Raw genomic sequence first — 25622 nt, 5'->3', positions numbered from 1 at the left:
GATATGAAGGGAGAGATTGGCAGCAATACAGTCATAGTAGGACTCTTCAATACCCCACTAAAACCACTGGATAAATCCTCTAAACAAAAAATCAGCAAAGAAACAGCAATCCTAAGTGACTCACTAGACCAGATGGAATGAATTGACATCTTCAGAACATTTCACCCCAAAGCCACAGAATATACATTCTTCTCAAGTGCACATGGGTCATTTTCAAAGATAGACCACATATTGGGACACAGGCAAAGTCTCTTCAAATTCAAGAAGATTGAAATCATATCAGCATCTTCTCAGATCACAATGGCATAAAACTAGAAATCAACTACACTAAAAACAATTAAAAAATCAAACACCTGAAGGCTAAACAGCATGCTATCAAACAATGATCGGGTTACCAAAAAGATCAAAGTAGAAATAAAAAGTGTCATGGCAACAAATGACAATGAAAACACAACAATCCAAAAACTATGGGACACAGTGAAATCAGTCTTGAGAAGGAAGTTCATAGCTCTACAGGCCTACCTCAAAAAACAAGAAACAATGGTAACAAATTATCTAACCCTACAACTCAAAAAGTTAGAAAGAGAGCAACAAGAAAAAAACAGCATAAGAATAAAGAAGGAAATAATAAAGATCAGAGCAGAGATAAACAACATAGAGACCAAAAATAAACAAACAATACAAAAGATCAACAAAAACAAGAGCTGGTTCTTTGAATGGATAAACAAGATTGATGAACCTCTAGCAAGACTAACCAAGAAGCAAAGAGAGCAGACCCAAATAAACAAAATCAGAAATGAAAGAGGTGAAATAACAACCAATCACAAGAAATACAAATGATTATGAAAAAATTCTATGAACAACTATATTCCAACAAAACGGACAACCTAGATGAAATGAACATAGTTTTAGAAAAATACAAGCTACCAAAACTAAATCAAGAAGAGTAAAAAAAAACCTGAATAGCCTGATAACTTCCATAGAAATTAAAGCATTGATAAAAAAATCTTCCAGCAAACAAAGGTCCTGGTCCAGACAGCTTTACAGGGGAGTCTACCAAGCATTCAAAGAAGAACTAAAACCTATCCTCCTCAGACTATTCCAAAAAATTCAAAAGGAAGGCACACTTTCAAACTCTTTCTATGAAGCCAGCATTACCCTAATCCCAAAACCACATAAAGACACCACAAAGAAATAGCACCACAGGCCAATATCCTTGATGATCATAGATGCTAAAATCCTCAACAAAATTCTAGCAAATCGGATTCAGCATTACATTAGAAAGATCATATACCATGACCAAGTAGGATATATTCCGGGGATGCAAAGATTGTACAATATCCACAAATCAATAAATGTGACATATCACATAAACAAATTGAGAGACAAAAATCACATAATCATATCAATTGATGAAGAAAAAGCATTTGACAAAATCCTACACCCTTTCTTGATAAAAACTCTCAGCAAAGTGGGAATAGAGGGATCATAGTTCAACATAATAAAAGCCTTATATGACAAACCTTTTGCCAACATCATACTCAATGGGAAAAAACTAAACAAATTTCACCTAAGAACAAGAATAATACAGGGATGCCTACTTTCACCACTTGTGTTCGATATAATACTGGAAGTGCTGGCCATGATAATCAGACAAGAAAAAAAATAAAAGGTATCCAAATTGGAAAAGAAGAAGTAAAACTGTCCTTATTTGCAGATGACATTATACTATACATAGAAAACCCCACAGACTTCATTAAAAAAACTACTAGACCTAATAAATATATTTGGCAATGTAGCTGGATACAAAATTAACACCCAGAAATCTGTGGCCTTTTTATACATCAATAATGTAGTCACAGAAAGAGAAACTAAAAAAAAAAAATCCCATTTACCATTGCACCAAAAAAAATTAAGATACCTAGGAATAAACTTAACTAAGGACATAAAAAACATGTACTCAGAAAACTACAGGACATTAAAAAAAGAGATAAAGGAAGACATAAAAAAATGGAAGAACATACCATGTTCATGGATTGGTAGAATCAACATCATTAAAATGTCCATACTACCCAAATGCAATCTTCATTAAAATACCAATGGCATATTTCAAAGATTTATAACAAAATCTCCAAAAATTCATCTGAAAAAAAAAAAAGACCCTGAATAGCCACAGCAATCCTGAGAAAAAAGAACAAAGTTGGAGGGATCACAATACCAGATATCAAGCTATATTACCAAGCCACGGTTCTCAAAACTGCCTGGTACTGGCACAAGAACAGATATATAGACCAATGGAACAGAACAGAGAACCCAGAAATTGACCCAAGCCATTATGCTCAATTAACATTTGACAAAGGAGGCAAGAGCATACAATGAAGTCAAGACAGTCTCTTCAATAAGTGGTGCTGGGAAATTTGGTCAGATACATGCAAAAAATTGAAACTAGATCACCAACTTACACCATACACAAAAACAAACTCAAAACAGCTATAAGACTTAAATGTAAAATGGGAAACCATAAAAATCCTACAAGACTACATAGGCAGCAAAATATCAGACATATGTCATAACAATATCTTTACAGACACAGATCCTAGGGCAATGGAGACTAAGGGGAAAATAAACAAACAGGACTACATCAAAATAAAAAGCTTCTGCTCAGCAAAAGAAACCATCAATAAAACACCAAGAATGCACACTGCATTGGCGAACGTATTTGCCAATGATATTTCCGATAAGGGTTTAATCTCCAAAATTTACCGAGAACTCATACAACTTAACAAAAGGAAGATAAACAATCCAATCAAAAAATGGGCAAAGGACCTAAATAGACCCTTTTCGAAAGAGGACATACATAAGCCCAAAGACATATGAAAACATGCCCAAAGTCACTAATCATCTGAGAGATGCAAATCAAAACAACAATGAGGTACCATCTCACACCTGTCAGAATGGCTATCATCAACAAATCAACAAACAACAAGTGCTGGGGAGGATGTGGAGAAAAAAGAACCCTCCTTCACTACTGGTGGGAATGCAGACTGGTGCAGCCACTGTGGAGAACAGTATGGAGTTTCCTCAAAAAGTTAAAAATGGAACTCCCATTTGACCCAGTGATCCCACTTCTAGGAATATATCCCAAGAATCCAGAAACACCAGTCAGAAAGGATATATGCACCCCTATGTTTATAGCAGCTTAATTTACAATAGGTAAGATTTGGAATCAGCCTCAGTGCCCATCATCTGATGAGTGGTTTAAAAAACAGTGGTACATCTACACAATGGAATACTATACCGCTGTAAAAAAGAAGGAACTTTTACCATTAGCAACAGCATGGATGGAACTGGAGAGCATTATGCTAAGCGAAATAAGCCAGCTGGAGAAACATAAATATCACATGATCTCACTCATATGTGGGATATAATGATCAACATAATTTGATGAAGAAGAATAGATCCCGAGACAAATGGTAGGGGAGGGGGGATTAGAGAGCAACCAAAGGACCTGTATGCATGCATATTAGCATAATCAATGGGCACCGACACTGGGGCAGTGGGTGCTTGCCTGTGGTGGGAATGGCGGGGGGGGGGGGGGTCAATTTGGGGAAAAGGAGACATATGTAAAACTTTAGACAATAAAAAAAGCTCCCCTGTGTTCATCCAAAATAGAGAAGATTAAAATAAGTGTTCATTTTTCTCTTTATAAAATTAATGCCTGCTCCTCACAATTAAAACATTACAGAAAAGTTTCCTACAATCCCCTTTCCCCAGAGATTACCATATTTAATAACTTTATGCATATTCTTTCAGAATCTTTTCCTATGTATACATTAATATATGTTTTTGTTTTATAAAATGAGATCAAGTCAAGTTATTTATACTGTTTTTACTGATTGCTTTCCACCTAACAATATATATTGGAAACTTTTCAGGAAAATGTGTATCCATCTATTTCAATTTTTAAGTGTCTTTATGGTATTCCATTATGGGGATTTAACACGGTGAATTTAACCAATCCCGTATGGATAGGCATTTTAGTTTTTACTGTTTCCTCCATTATGAACAATGCTGCAACAACCATTTTTATTCATTTACCTATAATCACTGATGTAAATATTTGTGTAAGATAAATTGATGGAAGTATAATTGCTGGGGTAAATGGTCATTACAATTTTTAATTCTAATAATTCTTGTCAAATTGTAGTGTAGGAAAGATGAATTAAAAAAATAATTGCAGTAGTTAATCAAACAAGAGTTATCTGGTCAAGTCACACATCAAGGCTTAGAGCTTCATAGTCATTGTTAAATCTTCTATCTCCTTCATTCCCTACAGTCCTCCTTAACATCAGGACTTGCTGAGTTTTCCTTCAAAATGGCTCTCAAATGTGTTCTTTCTTCTGTACCCATGCATGAGTACTTTCTTAGTTCTCTTAAGTTACTTTATTATTCTATCTAATAAAATAGTAATATGCAAATTGACCATCACTCCAACACACAAGATGGCCACCAACATGTGGTCAAAGATGGCCACCCCCATATGGACACAAGATGGCCACCACAAGATAGCCAGCAGAGGAGGGCAGTTGTGGGCAATCATGCCAGCAGGGGAGGGCAGTTGGGAGGGAACAGGCCTGCAAGGGAGGGCAGTTGGGGGTGATCAGGCCGGCAGAGGAGGGCAGTTGGGGGTGACTAGGCCTACAGGGGAGGACATTTGGGGGGGACCCAGGCCTGCAGGGGAGGACAGTTAGGGGCAACTAGGCCTGCAGGGGAGGACAGTTAGGGGCAACTAGGCCTGCAGGAGAGGGCAGTTGTGAGGACCAGGCCTGAAGGGGAGGGTAGTTGGGGGAACCAGGCCTGCAAGGGAGGGCATTTGGAGGTGACCATGCCTCCAGGGGAGGACAGTTAGGGGTGACCAGGCCTGCAGGGGTGGGCAGTTGGGGGCAACCAGGCCAGCAGGGGAGGGAAGTTAGGGGCAACCAGGCTGGCAGGAGAGTGGTTAGGTGGTAATCAGGCTGGCAGGCAGAAGCAGTTAGGGGCAATCAGGTAGTCAGGCAGGCGAGCGGTTGGAAGCCAGGCAGTCCTGGATTGTGAGAGGGATGTCCAACTGCCCGTTTAGGCCAGATCCCACAGGGGTCCCAGATTAGAGAGGGTGCAGGCTGGGCTGAAGGACACCCTCTCCCCCAATGCATAAATTTTGTGCACTGGGCCTCTAGTATGTTATATGCTGTTAGTTGAGTTGCTTATTTTATTGATAATAAGCTTCTTGAGTGCTGAGAGTCTGTTTTATATTTGTTTATTTTTACCATATCTATTCAACAAATAAGAGATGCTCTATTGATACCTATCGACTTGTAAGAATTTTCTTTAGCTCCCTCCAAATTGGTTAGAACATTATAGTAGAAGTCAAAAGACCAGACAGATTACATGCCTGCTCTGTCACTAAATACCTATGTGATTTTGGTCAGTTTGTTTCACTTGTTTGGACCTTAGATTTATCTTCTGAAATGTGAAAGATTGGCATAGACCAGGATTTCTTAACGTTGGCACTATTGATATTCTGGGCAAACCATGCTTTGTTGGGGGGGTGGGCACTTCTGTGCATTGTAAGATGTTTAGCAGCCTCCCTGGCCTATACCCACTAGATGCCAGTAGCATCTTCCCCAGTTGTGACAACCAAAATATCTGCAGACATTGCTAAATGTCCCTACAGGAGGGACAAAATCATTTCCAGTTGAGAATTACCAGAGTAGACCAGTGCTTCTTAACCATTTATTGGTCATGAATCTCTGTAACCATCTGATGAATGCTATTGACCTTCTTCCCAGAACAATGCACTCATATACTCAAATGATTTTGCATGCCATTTCAGGTCTTTTATGATCCTCAGGTTAAGAAATTACTGGATTATGTGATCTCCAAGGTACATTTTGTCTCTTAATTTTAGAAAAGTTATTTAAAGTCTAAGGAAAAGGAACATTTGTTTTTTGATGTTTTGTGTAGTGTTTGGGGATGGTTAGTTCAGATAACGATTCACTTTGCATCTCCAATTCACAACTATTAGTTTGGTTGCATTTTAAGTGTGGGACATGTTAATGAAAATAAAATCAAGGACTAAATGTTCTTCCAGTGCTGTTGATGGCTCTTCATGCCCTGTACACTGTAAGTTGCACTAGACATATTCAACAAACTATGCAGTCTTATCATAAATTCATCTACATACTTTGGTTTAATTAGAGTTGTAGCAGAGATGCTATATACCCTGAGAACCTCCTATTAGTGAGCACTGGAAGCATTTTACCATAAATTTGCTCTGGCACATGTATAAAATACAACGCAATGCTTTTCCTAGGATTTATCAAGGTCTGCAGTGGACGCAGTGAATGAGAAGATATTAGTACTTATAACATACACCGGATGTGGAATCTCCTCCATTTTCCTGGGAGTTGCAATGGTGACATACATAGCTTTTCAGTAAGTTGATACAGTCTTTCTCTGAGTAAATTTAATTTGGTTAGATGGATGCTGTTGTCATTTTAACCTTGTTAATTTCATTAAAGGTTCTGATTCATCACAATAGGAATAGATCAGGTCCATTAGACTATGAGGTGTACGTGTTAAAAAAGAAAACAACAAAGGCCCTCTAAAAAACACACATTAAAATTGGATTTTTTAAAAGCAAGAGGGTTGGTATAAGAAAAGATTTTTCTAACAGGATACAAAAACACTAATCATAAAAGAAAAAAATTGATAAATTGGACTTCATTAAAATTAAAACTTTTTTCATCAAAAGACATCATTAAGATAGTGAAAAGGCAAACTGTAGATTGGGAGAAGATATATATTTGACAAAAGACTTGTATGCAGAATATGTAGAAACTCCTACAAGTCAAAAAGCAAAAGACATACAATTTAAAAATGGGCAAAAGACTTGAGCAGGTACCCCGTAAAAGAAGATATCTATGCCTAGCTCTAATCCTTACCTAAATGGCTAATAAGCATATGACAAGTTTCTCAACATTATTATTCATCAGAGAAGTGATCATTAAAACCACACTTACACTTTGATGTACCCACCAGAATGGCTTACATTTAAAAAATTGAACATAGCAAAAGCCAACAAGGATGTGGAACAATTAGAACTCATATATTGCTGGTGGGAATACAAGAATGGCATAGACACAGAAAAAGACTCTGGAAATACCTACTAAATATAAATATACATCGAGCCACTGACCCAGAAATCTTACTATTAGAGAGAAACGACTGCTTATGTCCACAAAAATATATATACAAGAATATTCAAAGTAGCTTCATTCATAGTGGCCAAAATGAGAAATCCCAGTGTACATTAACAGGTAACTGGATTAATAAATTCTGGTATATTCATAAGTGAAATGTTTCATAGCAATAAAAAGAAAATGAATAAACTACTTCTATACAATGCAACATAATATCTAATTCTCATTGACATAGAGTTGAGCAAAGGAAGCCAGAAAGAGAAGATAGTTCCATTTATATGAAATTCCAAGTACAGGTGAAACTAAATCTATGAGGATAGAAGTTAGAATATTGGTTACCTCTAGTGGGAATACTTAATGGGGGAAGGAATGGAGGAGCCTTATGGGATGGTTAAAATATTTTACATCCTGATCTGGGTGGTGTTTCCTTAGGTATATTCATATGTAAAGATTCATTGAGTTGCATTCTTAAGATTTGTGTACTTTACTATTTACCTCAATTTTAAAAACCACATATACACCAAATGAAAATTGCAAAATTTAAATCAGTAAATACTTAATAGAAATAAAAAAGAATGAAAGGGAAATATATATTTTTTCTAATTTGGAAAATACTGGGTCAGTTTTCACAAAGTACAACTGTAATCGCTTAGTGAAACTTAAGGTCATATTTCCATAATGGCAAATGTCTGGAGTTTTGGAAATATCCAAGTAACTACTTGAAATGGTTTGCATAGTTATCCTGCTATTTGGTTATATTTAAATACAGCCTTGAGTATAATGGAGTGATGATAGAATTGTATATCCAAGATACTCCTTCCTTCCTTCTATCCTCCCCCCTCCCCAAAAAAAGAAAAAGGGGACTGCTTAGTTGATAGAGGCTATTATTAATCTTGTTAGTAAAGGTCGTTATACTTAGGATACTTTGACTCTACCTGGAAAGAGGGTGGGAAACTCTAAAATTCAGTACATGTGAAGTGATATGAGTAATTTAATTTTAATAATAAGCAATTTTTCATTCTTTCACTTATTATGCAGCTAAGATGTAGCAAGGCTTGATTAAAAACAGAGACCCTAATTTACTAAATATGTCCTTTTTCTTTTAGCAAACTTCGAAAAGACCATCCTTCCAAAATCCTGATCAATTTGTGTGCCGCACTACTGATGCTAAACCTGGTATTTCTGTTCAATTCTTGGTCGTCATCATTTCAGACAGAGGGACTTTGTATCGCAGCAGCAGTAGCACTTCATTACTTCCTGCTCGTTTCTTTGACATGGATGGGCCTGGAAGCAGTGCACATGTATTTTGCTCTAGTTAAAGTCTTCAACATATACATTCCCAATTATATTCTTAAATTTTGCCTAGTTGGTTGGGGTAAGTATATTGCCATTGCCCTTGGTGTATCTGTTTTAAGCCTGTGTGTCTTTCTAATTCTGGCTCCATTACACAAATATTAGGAACCAAAGTCTGTTATTATCATAGGTAAAGAATTAAGGATTGCCTCACTGGTATTTGGATATATATCTCTTTTTCTGCCTATATTGACCTAGAAATTCAACTTTTAACCTCCATGGTGAGGAATTGGTCTTCAAATATTTAATGAGCATCTGCTGTGTATATGCTAAATGCTGATCTTCGTAGTGAGCTGATTTTATCCTTCCCTTTATGGAAGTTACAATCCCGACAAAAGCTTACTGTTATAACAGCCAGCATTTAGGCAGCACTTACATGTGCCAGAAACTGTACTAAGTGCGTTACATACTCATTTAATCTTCACAAAATCTCTAATCATTATTTTCACTTAATATATTAGGGCACTGAGTCACAAAGGAATTAGGTAATTTGCCTAAAATCAACATAGCCATACTAACTGGCAGAACTGGAATTTGAACCAGGGAATCTGTCTCTATAGTTTGGACTTTTAACCTCTGTGATCTAACCATATTGATTAAGGGACAGGGAAAGGACTTGCAATGTGTGAAATGGTGGTCGGTCAGACATGCCCTGATTCTCACCATACCTCATGACTGTCACTATCACTGCTGCCCTCTGGAAGTGTTGCAGAAGACCAAACAAACAAACAAACAAAAAAACAAGGATGCTTCTGAGAAAAAAAAGGAGGGACACTGTTTAATATGCCGGCAGACTCAGGGAACAGCCTTCCAAATCTGAGTGAAGGAACATGCATGGGGCCCTCTCTTATATCTCCCTGTGGTCCTTGTCCCGCAAACATGGATTATGCTTCCGGTCCTTTTCACGGGCCTTGCAAGATGGCCCCCAGGTGTTGGGGGTCTCCAGGCCATATCTGATGGTCTGGCCTGGCGTCAGCGTTAATAACCCTCCCTCTGGGCAGTGCACTGTCCACAGCCCAATGGCCTCTGTAACCGGTTCTGCAAGACCAGTATCTGGGAAAGAGGTAGTGACTTAATTATAGGTTATCAAGAATGTACACTGCGCTTGCTGGCATGGATACAGATCACTATCCCCCAAATATCAGGGTTACATTGGAATTAGCCTTTTTAAGCCTTCTCAACGCCCCCACCCCTTGTCCCACAAGCTTCTCTTAGCCTTGTGGTACAACAACTATGGGATGTTATGGTGAACATGGACGACAACCATACTTAACTGCTTCCAGCTGGAAAGGGGCGATGACAAAGGGGTTAGCATCCCGTGAGGGGTTTGTAGGGAATTCTGAAGTTTAAAGGCATTCCCGTCCAGTTTGCAGGCAGACAGAGGTAAACAGCGGTCCCACACACGTAGAATGTTCCTGCAGGGGAGCACCAGGGGTAGGTGGTGTTTTCAGCCTTGAGGATAGAGTTGCATAGTTCATCTGGGTGGCGACCTGTTGGATGTTGGCCCTGGGTACTGCTGAAACAAATAGGAGCAACATTAATTAGCTGCACATTGGCCGTGACAGGTCCTATCATTTTTTCCATCCAATACAATCCCCGCACCCCCATGTGCATTTGGTAGTGGAATCGTAACATGCTGTAGGCTGATAAGTATAGCTAACAAACATCTGGCTTGATGAGGCTTTCCCATAGGCTACCCGGTCTAGCATATTTGGGTAGTGAGTTTCTAAGCAAGGACACGTGGCAGTGGTCCCTATGGGAGGCAAGTATGTGCTAGCTAATATTATTAGTGGGAGCATGTTATTCCCTCTATTTCTGTTCAGTGGGGGTCCACAACAGTGAACCGCTAGGACAAAGAGCAGTATTATGGCTATTCCTGCAAGGCAGATGTAGCCAAGGATAGCATGAAAAGGTGCAGTCCAGCAATCCATGATGAGGCCTTTTTTCCTTGCTGTGTGGGAAGCAGTAATTTTATGGTGCTTCTGTGTTCCAGCAAGGACAGATGAGTTCTCCTCCTGGTGCTAGTCTTGGGCTCTGGTGGCACTCATAAAAACACAAAATGAGAATTATTAGAAAGATAAAACCAATGATTATCCAGAAATACCAGAGCATATTACCTTTAGGCGGAGATAAGAAAGAGAGATTAGTGTTAGGGAGAATTCAGCAGGGCGTTTCTGAATTCCTTGGAGCAGGTTGATCGGCCAGATCCACTATCTTCTTGAGAGTGATCCTCAGGGGGTGTTTCTGGTCAGAGGTCACCTTCCACTCAGGCTGGGCATCACTTGGCTGGTGGGCTGCCTTCACCCGGGAGTGGTGGATCCAGGTATTCAGTCCTGCAACCTTAAGAGCTATGGGGCTGGCTAATATGACTGGATAGGGTCTCTTCCAGATAGGCGTGAGGGGCTCCCTTTTCCAGTCCTTTACCCAAACCTGGTCTCCAGGTTTATAAGGATGTATGGCTGTTCCTAGAGAGATGGGTAGTTGGTCAGTAACCCATCTGTGTACCTCAAAGACAGTTTTTCCAAGTCCTTGTAGTTGTTTCTGGATTTCTAAGTTCCCTATTTCCCCCAAATCTCCCTTTGGCCAAATTAAGGGAGGGGGTCTACCATATAGAATTTCAAAGGGAGAGAAACCTACCCTGGCCCTTGGGGCACAGCGTACCCGCAGAAGTACAAGAAGCAAGATATCTGTCCAGGGTAAGGTTGTCTCTTGGCATAGCTTAGCCATAGTCTGCTTTAGAGTCCGGTTCATGCGTTCTACTTTCCCTGAACTCTGAGGCCTGTAGGCTGTATGTAGGTTCCATTTAATTCCTAAAGCCTTAGCTACCTGTTGTACTATTTCTGCTACAAAGGCTGGGCCATTATCGGACCCTATGGTCAGAGGCATTCCATACCGTGGAATTATATCCTTCAGCAATGCCTTAGTGACTTCTCTCGCCCTTTCCATAAGAGTGGAATATGCCTCGACCCAGTCTGAAAAGGTGCAAACAAAAACTAGCAGGTATTTATTCCCTCTGCTAGGCCCTATTTCTGTAAAATCTACTTCTAAGTCCTCAAAAGGAGCTTGCCCACAGCGCTGAACTCCTATTGGTCCCACAAGACCCTGTTTGGCATTGTTCTGAGCACAGAGGAGGCAACGTTGAGAGACTGAGGCAGACAAGGAGGGAAGACGGGCAATTAGGTAGTATCTGCCTAACAAAGCTTCTAGGGCAGTCTTCCCTAAATGAGTAAGTTCATGCTGCTGGAGGACTACCTTATGGGCTAACTGTTCTGGGACATAGACCCTATGATCTGGGAGTATCCACCAGTCTTCCTTTGTTCTCTTGCCCCCTTCTTTCTGGGCCTACTCCTCTTCCTGAGGAGTGTACTTTGGAGGTTCAAGTAATTCGGGGGCCAACATGATTCGTGATGGTGCCAGCTTGACTGCGGCATCAGCACGGTGGTTTCCTTCTGACACTGAGTCTTTCCCTTTCTGGTGACCTTTGCAATGGATGACAGCTATTTCCTTGGGCTCCCAGACTGCTTCTAGTAACTTTAAAATCTCATCCTGATTTTTGATTCCTTTTCCTCCGGCCATCAAGAGCCCCCTTTCCTTATATATGGCCCCATGGATATGCAGGGTAGCAAAGGCATAGCGCGAGTCAGTGTAGATGTTGGCACGCTTATCTTTACTGAGTTCTAAGGCTCTGGCAAGGGCCCAAAGTTCTGCCATCTGTGCTGACCACCCTTCAGGCAGGGCCTGTGCCTCGATTGTCTCAAAGTTTGATACCACTGCATATCTGGCTCGTCTTTTTCCTTCATCTAAGAAGCTGCTGCCATCTGTGAGCAATACCAAGTCCGGGTTTGGCAGGGGCCTATCCGTTAGATCTGGACGGCTGGAATAAACCTCCTGTAGGACTTCCAGGCAATCATTCTCAGGGGCCCCCTCAGCAACGGGTAGAAACGTGGCAGGATTAAGAGTTCTCACTGCTTCTAATCGTACCCGAGGGTTCTCACTTAACAGGCCTTGATATTGAGTCATTCGAGCATGAGTCAGCCAGTGCTGCCCCCTTGCTTCCATCAGGGTGACAATAGCATGAGGTACTTTTACATTTAAGTTTTGTCCTAAGGCAGTGATGGGCAACCTTTTGAGCTTGGTGTGTCAAACTTCGCCAAAAAACTGAGCATAACTCGGGTAGTGTGTCACTTTGAGGAAAAAACATTATTTCGCAAATGTTTCATCCTCAGGAGCAGCAAATGTTTCATCCTCGGCATGCGGCCGCCTCAGCGGCCGCGTGTCATCAGAAATGGCTACGCGTGTCAGTGCTGACACGCGTGTCATGGGTTTGCCATCACTTTCCTAAGGTAAGCTTATCCGCTTCCTTGACTAACAATGCAGTGGCTGCAAGGGCCCTGAGACATGGGGGCCACCTGGAGGCTACTGGGTCAATCTGCTTGGAGAGATAGGCTACTGGTTTTTGCCAGGGTCCAAGCTCCTAGGTTAGAACTCCTAGGACTACGCCCCTGTTCTCGTGAACAAAAAGATTAAAGTCTCGTGTCACATCTGGTAGCCCTAGCGCTGGCGCCTCAGTAAGCTTTGCCTTTATGATGATGAAGGTTTTCTCCTGTTCAGGACCCCAGTTGATGGATGCCTTCTCTTCTCCTTTTAAAGCTTCATAGAGAGGCTTAGCCAGGTCTGAAAACCCTGGGATCCAAATTCGATGGAACCCTGCCGCTCCCAGGAATTCCCGAATCTACCGCCGGGTGCTAGGGACTGGGATGGCATATACTGCCTGCTTTCTTTCAGTCCCTAGCCTTTGTTTCCCTTGGGTGATCCGAAAGCCTAGATACTTGACTTCTTTTTGACAAATCTGTGCTTTTTTCTTAGATACCCGATAACCTGTTTCAGTTAACAGTCTCAGAAGGACTCGTGTTCCCTCCCAGCACTGAGCTCGTGTGGAGCTAGCCAGTAGGAGGTCATCTACATACTGGAGTAGAACACACCCCAAGTCCTGTCCTGGGAACTTAGATCAGATGCTAGTGCTCCACTAAAAAGAGTAGGGGAGTTCTTGAACCCTTGTGGCAGTCTGGTCCAGGTGAACTGCTCCTTGGCCCCTGTAGTTGGGTTTTTCCATTCAAAAGCGAAAAGAGGCTGGCTGGAAGGAGCTAATCTAAGGCAGAAAAAGGCATCTTTCAGATCTAGGCATGTAAACCATTCCGCCTCTGATGGGATGAGTCCCAGAAGAGTGTAGGGCAGTGATGGGCAACCTTTTGAGCTTGGTGTGTCAAACTTCGCCAAAAAACTGAGCATAACTCGGGTAGTGTGTCACTTTGAGGAAAAAACTAACTCCAAGACTCTAGTCGCAAATGTTTCATCCTCAGGAGCAGCAAATGTTTCATCCTCGGCAAGCGGCCGCGTGTCATCAGAAATGGCTACGCGTATCAGTGCTGACACGCGTGTCATAGGTTCGCCATCACTGGTGTATGAGTTTGGCAGTGCTGAATGCAGGGTTATAACAGCCTCATTAACAGCCCGTAGATTCTGGACAGGGCAGTAGTCATTAGTCCCAGGCTTTTTGACAGGCAAGAGTGACGTGTTCCATGAAGACCTGCATCGTTTAACAAGTCCCCACTGAAGCAGCGGGTCTAAGTGGACCTGGATTCCTAGGCGTGCTTCTCTCGGAATTGGATATTGGCAGATTTTAACAGGCTGTGCCCAGGCTTCAAGTCAATCAGCACCAGGGCGTGGTCCTTAGCCAGGCCTGGAGGATTTCCTTCAGCCCAGACCAGCAGGAATTCTTTTTCTAATTCAGGTTCTAATGGTGAGGCCTTTGACTGGGGGTATAAAGTCTCCATTCTTCCTCCCTTTGGGACAGGATCATTGTGGAGGTCTCCTCACTTAGGCGAAGCTGTGCTGAGCCATTTGGAGCAAAAGTGATTTCTGTACCCATTTTGGCTAAAAGGTCTCTACCCATTAGAGACACTGGGCAGTCTGGCAAGTACAGGAATTCATGAATTACTTGATGACCCCCAAGTTGGCATTGGCGAGGGCGGCAGAATGGTCTACGGGTCTGATCCCCAGAAGCTCCAATAATGGTGACCTCCTTTCCCGAGAGAGGCGCTATTTTCTGTGTGACTACTGAGTGCTCAGCTCCTGTATCAACCATGAAGTTCACAGTCTGGCCCCCAATTTTCATTCTGACCATGGGCTTGTGGGGGCCTAGCTGAAAAGAGCCCAGTCTGTCCTAGTCGGAATCAGCCATTGCTAGCCCAATGAGATCTGCTTCAGGTGGCTCTGGTTGATAGCAACTGGGTGGAAAAGGGGGTCCAGTTTTCTTTGTCGTTTGGGACATTCATTCTTCCAGTGTCCTGTCTCCTTACAATAGGCACACTGGTCTCGTCTCCGGCTCACTCTTCCTTTGCCCCCTGATCTGTATTCTTGCTTTCCTTTCTGATCTGTCTGGGAGCCTGAGCCTTTAAAAGCTGCTGCTATTATATTGGCCCTTCTTTGTATTTTCTTTTCTTCCTCCCTCCTTGCCACACTGTCTTGGTTGATGAAAACCTTGTTGGCTATCTCCAGCAGTTCAGTGGCATTCTTTCCCGCAAACCCTTCCAGCTTCTGTAATTTTCTCCTGATATCAGGCTGGGCTTGGCCTACAAAAGCGGCATTTACCATGGTCTGATTTTTCAGGGCCTCAGGGTTAAAGGGAGTATAGATTCGGTATGCCTCACATAGTCTCTCATAGAAAGCTGCTGGACTTTTGTCAGGCTTCTGGAAAACTTCAGAGATTTTATCCATATTGGTGGGCTTCTTGGCTCCAGCCCTGACCCCCTGGAGGAAGGCCAGCTGATATCTTTCTAGCCTGGCTCTTTCATCTTCTGAGTTAAGGTTCCAATCAGATTCCTCATCTGGGAAGGCCTCCCTGGCCCATCTGTCTGTATCTAATATTCCTGCCAGGGCCTGGGTCTGGAGCCACTTCCAAGCCTCTGATACTACTCTCATGTGCTCCTCAGTGTTAAAGAATGTGAAAAGGAGCTGCTTGCAGTTTACCCAAGTGGGCTTCTGGGTCTGGAAAATCATTTCTAGGAGGTCTACCATGGCCTGAGGTTTTTCAGAATAAGCTGGGGTGTGATGTTTCCAATTCAGGATGTCACTTGTGGTAAAGGGCTGATAATAATAGACTGGCCCTCCCTCCTGCAAGGTCCCATCTTCACCAAGCACTTGGGCACCCCGAATCTCCCTGAGAGGCATCTGACATGCCAGTTGTGGCTTGGGCCCTTGATCGGCTGAACGCAAGCGCCGCCCAACTGGCTCTGGAGAGCCCGGTTGAGGAGAGATGGGGGGGGCGGTGTTTCTAGACTTTCTGGACCTTCCAGACCAGTGGGGGGAGCACTTGGTGCTGCCTGTGGCACATATGGAGGTTGTACTTCCTCAGGGGACTTCCTGAGGGGGTCCTGGCAGAACAGGGGGTTGGATTTCCTTCTGAGGGACCTGTTTCTTTTCTCCTGCCTGCTTCCTTTCTGCTTTCTCCTCTCCTGCCTGCTTTTCCTTAGCCTGCTCCTGCCCTGCCTGCCTCTCCTTAGCCTGCACCTGCCCTGCCTGCCTCTTCACTCGTGCTATTAAAACTTTACTCTGTCCCTTGTTACACATGCAGAACCGGACCCAAGGTGGCAAGGTTTGAGCAATCTCTAACCAGCTGTCTATGTAGGGAAACTGATCTGAGTGTCCAGGATCTTTCGTGACTACATTCAAGACTGCCCTGACCAGTCCCTTATCTAAGGAGCCTTCCGAGGGCCAGCCAACCCCGAAGGCTGGCCATTCTAATTCACAGAATTTCCTCAGTGTTTTGGGGTTCATTTTATTACCATAGTCTCCATTGAAACCCTTTTCAAAATTTTTCAACATGCAATTGAGAACAGTGGGTTTACTTTGTCCCGAACCCATGATGATCGGTGACGAGAGACAGACAAGGGAGGGCGTGACCTGTTTTCACAGATCCTCATTCAGTTGCCCGCCTGGCCGTGTCCCTTAGGAGCTTAGATTTGTCTTAGCTAAGGTGCACCTGTATAAACCCCGGACCTGGTCACCTCCACGTGGGGGTGAGTCACTGTTATGCCATATGACAAATTGCAGAACCGCAGGTTGGGGCCCACTCGGACTCCGTGACCAAGGTCGTGGAGCCACACAAAGGATAAGAGAGGGTAGGCCCTCTCCCTCCACACTCACGCACTTTCACCAGACATTCACTCAGAGTTTAAAAACACAGTCCACCCGATTCCTGATTCCTGACCAATTTAACTGATGAAGTCCTATGACTTCCGGGGAGGTGATCAAGCTCCCCCATCCACTCACTGGAGTGGGCCTGACTGAATGGGGCCCCTACTTTACCGATTCTGTTGACAGGTCCAGAAGTGTCTGTCCACTTTTTCCAGATGCCGGCCGGGTCCTAGGCTGAGGTCCGGAAGCTCCAGGACTCCCCCGGTTCAATTCTGCTAAAATCAGCAGGGCACGCCTTCCGGAGGCCTATCCCACGCCCCCGGGCCCCAAGCCCTAACCCCTCACCAGAGGCCAAAAAAGCCAAGCGCGGTTGGTTTCTCAGTCAGGGAACCAGCTGTTGCAGAGACCAAAGAAAACCAAGGACGCTTCTGAGAAAAAAGGAGGGACACTGTTTAATATGCCGGCAGACTCAGGGAACAGCCTTCCAAATCTGAGTGAAGGAACATGCATGGGGCCCTCTCTTATATCTCCCTGTGGTCCTTGTCCCGCAAACATGGATTATGCTTCCGGTCCTTTTCACGGGCCTTGCAAGATGGCCCCCAGGTGTTGGGGGTCTCCAGGCCATATCTGATGGTCTGGCCTGGCGTCAGCGTTAATAACCCTCCCTCTGGGCAGTGCACTGTCCACAGCCCAATGGCCTCTGTAACCGGTTCTGCAAGACCAGTATCTGGAAAAGAGGTAGTGACTTAATTATAGGTTATCAAGAATGTACACTGCGCTTGCTGGCATGGATACAGATCACTATCCCCCAAATATCAGGGTTATTGGAATTAGGCCTTTTTAGCCTTCTCAGAAGAAGCCAGGAATGAAACTCAGCATGAAACTTTCCTAAATTAGATGTCATTTCATTGGATTGCTTGACTGTATTTCTAGCTGATAGGGTCAGCTCGGCTCCTTTCCCTCCTCCCCACTTCACTATTCAAAACAGATTTTGAATTCAGAAAATGTTAGACACATAGAAGATGTATATGAAGTGGAATGCATAGGGTACACAGGGAGACAGATTTTATCTTCCACTGCTTTTCTAAAGACAATAGCTTCCCAATTAGCTACTCATTCTTTTAATGAGTTCATTAACATATTACAAGCTTTAATTGGATAAGGTCAGTGCTATTATCTATGCTAATGTGGGGAATAGAGAAAGGCAATACTAAACAAAATGTAATCTAAAAAATTGTTTTAGTGCACTTTGGAATCCATCAGAGACACAGAGCCCCAAACAGTCAATACTCTCCCATTTATGCCTCATATCCTTCATCTCTAGTCAAATGTCAACTGGAAGATTGGATAAGTTGTGTAAGAGTCTTCACAAATAATCCAAAGAGCTGAAAATCCACATATGGCTAACTGTGAAGGGGCTGTAAATAGCACTCAATCTTGGCCTTCCTTCTCGCTCATCATCATTCATTTTAAACTTCCTCTTCAGACTGTTCCTCCATCAGACCCTTGCTCCTTAAATGTTGGTGTTTCCCAGGGCTGACTTTTCATCTATTTGATATTCTGGTTCTACACCCACTTCCTGGGGTACTGGAGTGGAAGGAAAGGCTAAGGCTTGGTACTTTGGAGGCAGGAAAAACTTGGGGAGTGTTAAGTACACACACAAGCCAAGGCGACTTTTATATTCAGTTTATTACTTATATTGGTGGTGAAAAGAATAGCAAAAGGTGTCAGCTCCCAAGTCTTTGTCTCACACACCATGAAGAATGACAGCAAAACAAAAGGGGAACAGGTGGCTGTCACACGAGTTGTAGGATTCCTTGTTGTTTTGAGGAGCCAGCTCTAAACTGAAGGTATCCAATATTTTATTCTGCAGCTCTGTTCTGAGGAGGCAGGGTGCAAAGCCCCACACCTCCTCAGAATTTGGAGGCAATGAGAAACTGTCTCATGACAGCCTCTGAGAAAAGATAGGGAGGCAAATAGGAGATGGTCTTAGAACACCTTCTCACAGGCCTGCTGCCTTCTTAAATTCATGGAGGATCATAAGGCATTCTGTCAAAATTCAGATCAGCTGTGGTTCAAGCCTATGCCTATGTGGATACCTGCAAGGTTGCCAGTGCAGAGCTGTCCCACTACAGGAGTTTCAGAGCATTTAAATATTAGATAAATGCAATCAGCTTTAAGGAAAATGAATATTAGCATCTGTTTGTGTTTGAAGTTCTGCCTTTCTACTGCCAAAGCAACCTGTTGAAAATGTTTTATTCCTTTGTTTAAGTCTCTGTCCAAGGCAGTAGATTTGTCCACATTTAATAAATAACAATCTGTAGGGATATATATTTTTTAATTATCAAAGTGTAAACAGAGCTTGGGACCACCTCACAACTTCCATCCTAAATGTAAGACTTTTCTACCTCTTCTTCTGGTCTCCAACAGGTATTTTTTCAAATATCTATATCATGCTAGCCACTGTGCTAGATGAGCAAAATGTAGATCTGAAGGGATTGTCTTGTTTATCACAGACTATGACAATGGAGGATTTCTCAAGATGCTTAGCTGCGATTTTCCCCATGTTGGGCTGCCAGTTGCGAGTGTACCCTCCCACATCCCGCGTGGTTCAGGGTTCGGGCTCCGGAGGAGGCTGCAAACAAATGAAAGAGACTAGACAAGAAAATATTAATTTGGGAATTGGGGGGCCAGGAGGAAGCCCAAGAGAGGACTCCGCTTTGCTTTGGCCTTGCTATCCCTTTTATTCAGGTTTGGGATCCACCTATAGCCCTTAAGCAGGCAATTTCCAGTAATAGCTCAATGATAGCCCATCAGCAAGGATTTACATAAGACTAAAAGGTGGAAGTTGCTTCAGCTCCCTTTGTCTTCACCAGACACACAGTGGGTGTATGGCTCTGACCCTTGCCAGAGCCTCAAGGTTGACCAGCCTTCCGGGTTCCTTGTCCACACCTCTCTGCTAGTGAAGGCAATGGGAAGCTTCCAACACTTAGCACTCTGGAATTTAGAACAACTTCTTACAAAACCCCTAAACTGTGTGCAGGTGTAATAATGCTATTAGTTTAGCAGAAGTACTAGTACATTGTTAGAAGTAAAGAAATCATTTAAGTTTTGCAAAATGTACTTGAAATTGGATTTTTAAACCCTGAGTCTATACTCACATCATGCTTGACTACTTTGACTGAACTGATTGCTTTATTATAGTCTGGCTGAATTGACTGGTCGTTAACTGGTCGATCTAGTCAAAATGTCAAACTGTTAACGAGTATAGAAACAGCTCCCCTGTCAGAAAAACACTAAAGGCTGCAACTGATTGCCTGTGCCCTTCATCCAAGGTGACTGAGACAAAAAGATGCCAGGAAATGAGGGGAGTATTGAACAAAAGAAAAAATCGGGCAGCTCATCATCTGAGAAGAAAGGCTTGATGCAAATTTGCATTCCGATGAACTAGATACTTCTATTGCCAAGTTGATTTTTGGTACTTGAGCTATTTTTAATAACCAGTGGGTGTTGTATTGGAGCCACTGGCATGCTGTTTAGCTTAGCAGATTGGAGAACTCCTAGAAATGTTTAACTTAGAAGAATTTACAAACATTTTGCAAACAATGGTATTTTGATGCCTGCGCATCTGTGATTCATTTAAACAGTGGCTTAATTTATCAGTGCACAGAGTCATTGATCAGGATCTTTCCCCTGTTTTCTAATGGGATGCCTTTGGCTTGCTTCCCCACACTAGGGATCCCAGCAATCATAGTGGCAATCATACTGAGTGTGAAGAAAGATCTGTATGGAACTCTGAACACCACATCTCCATTGTAAGTACCAGCATCTCTGCTTCTCAAGTGATGATGCTCTGTATTTTTTATGAATTTGAGAGAGAGAGAGAGAGAGACAGAGAGAGAGAGAGAGATTTGTTGTTCCACTTATTTATGCATTCATTAGTTGATTCTCGCATTTGCACTGACTGGGAATCTAATCTGCAATCTTGGCATATTGGGATGACTGACACTCTAACTAACTGAACTACTGGCCAGGGCTGATGATGCTCTTGACCATCAGATTATGGTGGGGTGTTCCTGGCCTCTGGCTTGGTCTTGATGCTGGCTTCAGGAAAGATTCAACCTTTCTGGGCTAAACACAGTCATGAGCACACTCATACAATGGTTAAGTACCTGGGCTCTGTACGACCTTGGGTAACTTACTTTACCTCTTACTTTCATTTCCTGCTCTGAAAAGTGGGGATAATAATGTTTGCTCTCAATGTTGTGTGCAAATTAAAATGACATTATGTATAGAAAGTGCTCAGCATGTGGCCTGTTCCGAGGTAAGTGCTATATAATTTGCAACTATTATAATTAGAAAGCTTGCAGAACGTGGAAGGAATTGGAGTTGTCACTATAAGAAAATACTGAGACAGGATGGAAAACACTTTCTACCTTTCAACAACAAAGCTCTCCCCTGAAGAAGACTCCACCTCTTTTCTTTGTAAATTGACTCAGCTTTGTACTATTGTTTTTCTATTCTTTTCCTCCCTCCCTCCCTCCCTCCCTCCCTCCCTTCCTTCCTTCCTTCCTTCCTTCCTTCCTTCCTTCCTTCCTTCCTTCCTTCCTTCCCTTTCCTTTATCTCTCTCTCTTTCTCTGTATATATACCAATATATATGTCATCTCTTTGATTCTCTCATGCACAGCCACAAGAGAGTAGCCATTTGCTTTGCTCTATCTCTCTAGAACCTTCTTTTATAGACCTGTAGATGGTTACCATGTAGTCCTTTAGACTGCACAGTCTCATTTCTGATTTTATTTACTTACCCATATCCATTTTCTTTAGCGTTGCCTCTCAAGTACTTTTTCACTATAGATTTTTCTCTCTCACTGGACTGGAATCAAAAGTAGGAGGCCTTGCCCCCAAGACTCCTCCTTTTTTCATATTGAGATGACAGTTTCCAGAAGGTAAAATTCTATTGCCCTTTCCAGCATATGCCTTCTAATCATAATTCCTTGCTATCCGTTCTTTCTCTCCCCTTTCCCTTCTCATCTCATCCTCCATCCTCCTTCCTTGACTGTTTTGTGACTTAAAGTGTCCTCCATTATCTAGGTAATGGTTATTCTTCAAAGAGCAAAAGCAAAAGCAAAGCCAGAACAAAATCAGTAACACTCCCTCTGAAAACACCTCTTTCATAAGTCAAATGGTTAGTAAGAGTTAGACTGCTCTAAGAGATTTTAAAATATATATATTTTGAAGAAGTAATACAGGTATATGGTACAAAATTCAAATGTACAAAAGGGTAGAGGATAAAAAATAAACCCCTCTTCCAGCCTCAACTACCCAGTTTCTCACCCTTGATGCAACTCTTATTACAATCAAATTTGTATAGATATTCTCTTGCACACTTTGTTAACTAAATGGTAGATAAACATTATTTGGTATTTAACAATAAGTCTTGGAGATTATTTCCTATTCAAACATATAGTGCTGCCACTTTTACGTGTTTCTATATCTTCCTTTAAGGTTGAAGATGATATTCAGGGAAGCTTAAGTATTAGATTCTATTAGGGAAATTAAATGTTTCCCTCAACTCCCTCCCAAGACACACAAACATACCCAAACTGACACACACAAAAAAATATCCACACCAGCATGAATAATATAAGCACAAGAGAGTTTCCTAGTTCTGGAAAAGAGGTCTCAGCTAAGTTGATACATAGTTAAGTTAGTGAAGCTTGTCTATGTTCAAAAATCAGAGGTAATACCACCAGTAACTGGAAATTTTATTAGATGAAGTATCTGTTCTTATGAATCACCAAATATTTCTTTTTTAATAGTCACCCCAGTGACTATTGTTGCCTTCTGTAGACCAAACTGGTAGCTGTGGTGGGAAGTTTATTTATTTATTTTTTAATATATTTTTATTTATTTCAGAGAGGAAGGAAGAGGGAGAGAGAGATAGAAACATCCATGATGGGAGAGAATCATTGATTGGCTGCCTCCTGCACACTCCCTGCTGGAGATGGAGCCCACAACCTGGGCATGTTGCCCTTGACTGGAATCGAACCCAGGGCCCTTCAGTCCACAGGCCAATGTGCTATCCACTGAGTCAAATCGGCTAGGGCTGTTGTGGGAAGTTTAAAGTATACATTTTACTTTAAAGTAATACAACCAGAGCTGTTTCCTTTTGTTGGATTTTCATTAACTCTGATAAGCTCATCACTGTTTGATATAACATTTAGAAAAGCCAGTCATTAAAAAAAAAGAAAGAAAGAAAAGCCAGTCATTGCTCATGTCCTTTTAACTGTGATATTTATCGTGCAAAGCAAAATTTATCCTGCAAATAAAAGCTCAGGTATAAGGGAAGGGCCACTTTTGGAGGAAATACATAATTTATTTTTGTGCTGTTCAGGAAGAGAATATCCTCCTCAGGAATTTGACTGAGAGGTTTCTGCATATGTAGGGCATAAAATCCTCTGGGATTTCTGGCTCAACACTGAAAAGAAACCTGGACTGTGGTTTAGGAGATTGATATTTGATTCCCAGCTCTGCCCCAGTGAGTATTAGTGAGGTCTGTTAACTAGGTCTTCTCAGATGGAATGAAATCAACTAGAGGATCTTCAGAGTCTCACTGAAAAATGTGACTTTATGTTTCTCTACCTCACAATGGTCTTCTCTGTTTTATCTCTTACAGTTGTTGGATTAAAGACAATTCTCTATTTTACATCTCAGTTGTGGCTTATTTTTGCCTCATATTTCTCATTAATGTCTCCATGTTCTGCACTGTTCTTGCTCAACTGAATTCCATGAAATCCCAAAGCCAGAAGACACGGCGGAAGATGATCCTATATGACCTCAAAAGCACAACAAGCCTAACATTCTTACTTGGACTCACCTGGGGGTTTGCCTTTTTTGCCTGGGGACCCTTGAGGATCCTTTTCTTGTATCTTTTTGCCATTTTTAATACTTTACAAGGTAACTTCTGCTTCTTTGTTTTTTCTGTGGCTAGCTAGGCCTCCACCAAAGCTTTTGCTGTTTTGGAAAATAAGCTCATCTTTCAGGGATTCAAAGGAAGGAAAGATACTCCAAGAGGTCTCTGCTGTCAATGAGTTGACATACAGCCATTAGAAACATTAGCTAGATGTTAAGACTTCATTAAATAGCTCAGTCTCTCTTTCTCAGGGCTTTAAAAAGAAGTTCAAATTTCTAACTCAACTCCAACTAGTTGGCAATGTCTATAACAAACACCAATTGGTAATACCTCTTATAGCAATATGTCAACACATTGTTCTGGTAATTGTACAGATTTACATTTGTGTTGACATTTTGAAGTGCGCTATCCAATTGAACATAGTAATTACTGGACAGTAGAAACATTAAACTTTTTAATCCTCACCTGAGGATATTCTTTTTCATTGATTCTCAGAGAGAGTGAAAGGGAGGGAGGAGGAGGGAGAGAGAGAGAGAAACATTAATGTGACAGAGTCACATCAACTGGTTGCCTCCCACATGCAACCCTGGAGCAGGGAACGAACCTGCAACTGAGATATGTGCCCTTGACTAGGAATCAAACCTGTGATCTTTGGGTCCTCAAGCTAACGCTCTAACGATTGAGCAACTGGCCAAGGTGAAACATTAAAAGTTTGACCTCATAAACTATGGCTGCATTAGATATCCTAACACATTGTAAAAAGGAGCCAGGCCAGGAAATTGTAGAGTCACAGAGGAATGAAGGTGAAGAGCAAAGAGTAGTCAGTCAAGGCAAGAGGGCAAGGTTCTAGTCTTGGTTTTACTACAAATTAAACTTGAAAAATTTGCCAAAACTGGCTGTATTAGATTATTCTAAACTAATGGCTCTGTAGCTCTTTAATCTCCTTCCTATTTTCTGGTGAAAGGAAAACAAATGATAATGAAGTGATTAAATGGTAGGCCAAAGATGACATTAGAAGTAAAAGCTAGGGTTCTTGTTAATATACCTCTGAATAAGTGTTGATGTTCACTTTAACCAGATTTTGCCTATTAAAAAATCTTGGGAGAAAGAGGCATGCAGAGTGATTTCTAAGTCTCAAACTCCGCCCCATGCTCGTATGCTTAAGTTTGGCCCCTGTTGACTAGGGCCCTGTGAGTCGACTTGGGCAGTTCATTGAGTTAGTGCTTTTAACTATTTATTAATTTGATAAATGCTTTTTTGGTGGTTCCATAGGATGCTCCAGGAGGAAAAGGGATCTATGGTCAAAGTAGTTTGAGAAATGCAGCAAACTACATGTCTCCATTCTTGAAATGGCACAGTATACATTAAAAAGCTCTGAGAAATTCTGTTGGGGGAAAATACTTTTAAAAAATTTGTTTTAGCCCTGGCCGGTAGCTCAATTGGTTGGAGCATTGTCCTGCACACCAAAAGGTTACATATTCAATTCCCATTTAGGGCATATACCTAGGTTTTGGGTTCAATCTCTGGTCAGGTCGCTTAAGGGAGGGAACCGATCAATGTTTCTCACATGGATCTTTCTCTCTGTGTGTCTCTCTCCCTTCTTGTCTCTGAAGTCAAAAATATATCAAGGGTGAGGATTAAAAAATTTTTTGTTTTAGCCCAGCATTTAAAAAACTTCAGAACACTTTGTCATTGTGGTTATTAATCCCTGAGGAATTGTGGGAAATATGAATTGGTATGCAAACATTTGCAAGGTGCTACAGGGAAATTGGGAAACAATCTGGAATAAGACATAGTTTTTTCCATCATGTCTAATGATTCAAGAAACCATTTCATTTTTCAGCAATGAAGTGTATCAACTGAAACTGTTTGGCCCACCAGATTATGCTAACCATATATAGCCATATTCTGATTG

The 25622-nt window shown here is 41.9% G+C and overlaps 1 protein-coding gene across 1 annotated transcript in view; it reads left to right on the top strand.

Annotated features, from left to right (window-relative positions):
* LOC307095401 (adhesion G-protein coupled receptor G4-like) overlaps positions 1-25622 on the top strand; it is a gene marked incomplete at both ends in the record, with an annotated part of 116952 nt that overhangs the window by 58599 nt on the left and 32731 nt on the right. The window contains 4 exons of the mRNA XM_079764607.1: positions 6353-6474; positions 8348-8616; positions 20527-20605; positions 23471-23751. Of these exons, the coding sequence (XP_079620733.1) occupies positions 6353-6474; positions 8348-8616; positions 20527-20605; positions 23471-23751 (751 nt within the window). The remainder of the gene's footprint in view (positions 1-6352; positions 6475-8347; positions 8617-20526; positions 20606-23470; positions 23752-25622) is intronic.

Source organism: Cnephaeus nilssonii (assembly GCF_951640355.1).
Source record: "Cnephaeus nilssonii genome assembly, chromosome: X".
Lineage (NCBI taxonomy): Eukaryota > Metazoa > Chordata > Mammalia > Chiroptera > Vespertilionidae > Cnephaeus > Cnephaeus nilssonii.
This window is presented reverse-complemented; position numbering and strand designations above follow the sequence as displayed.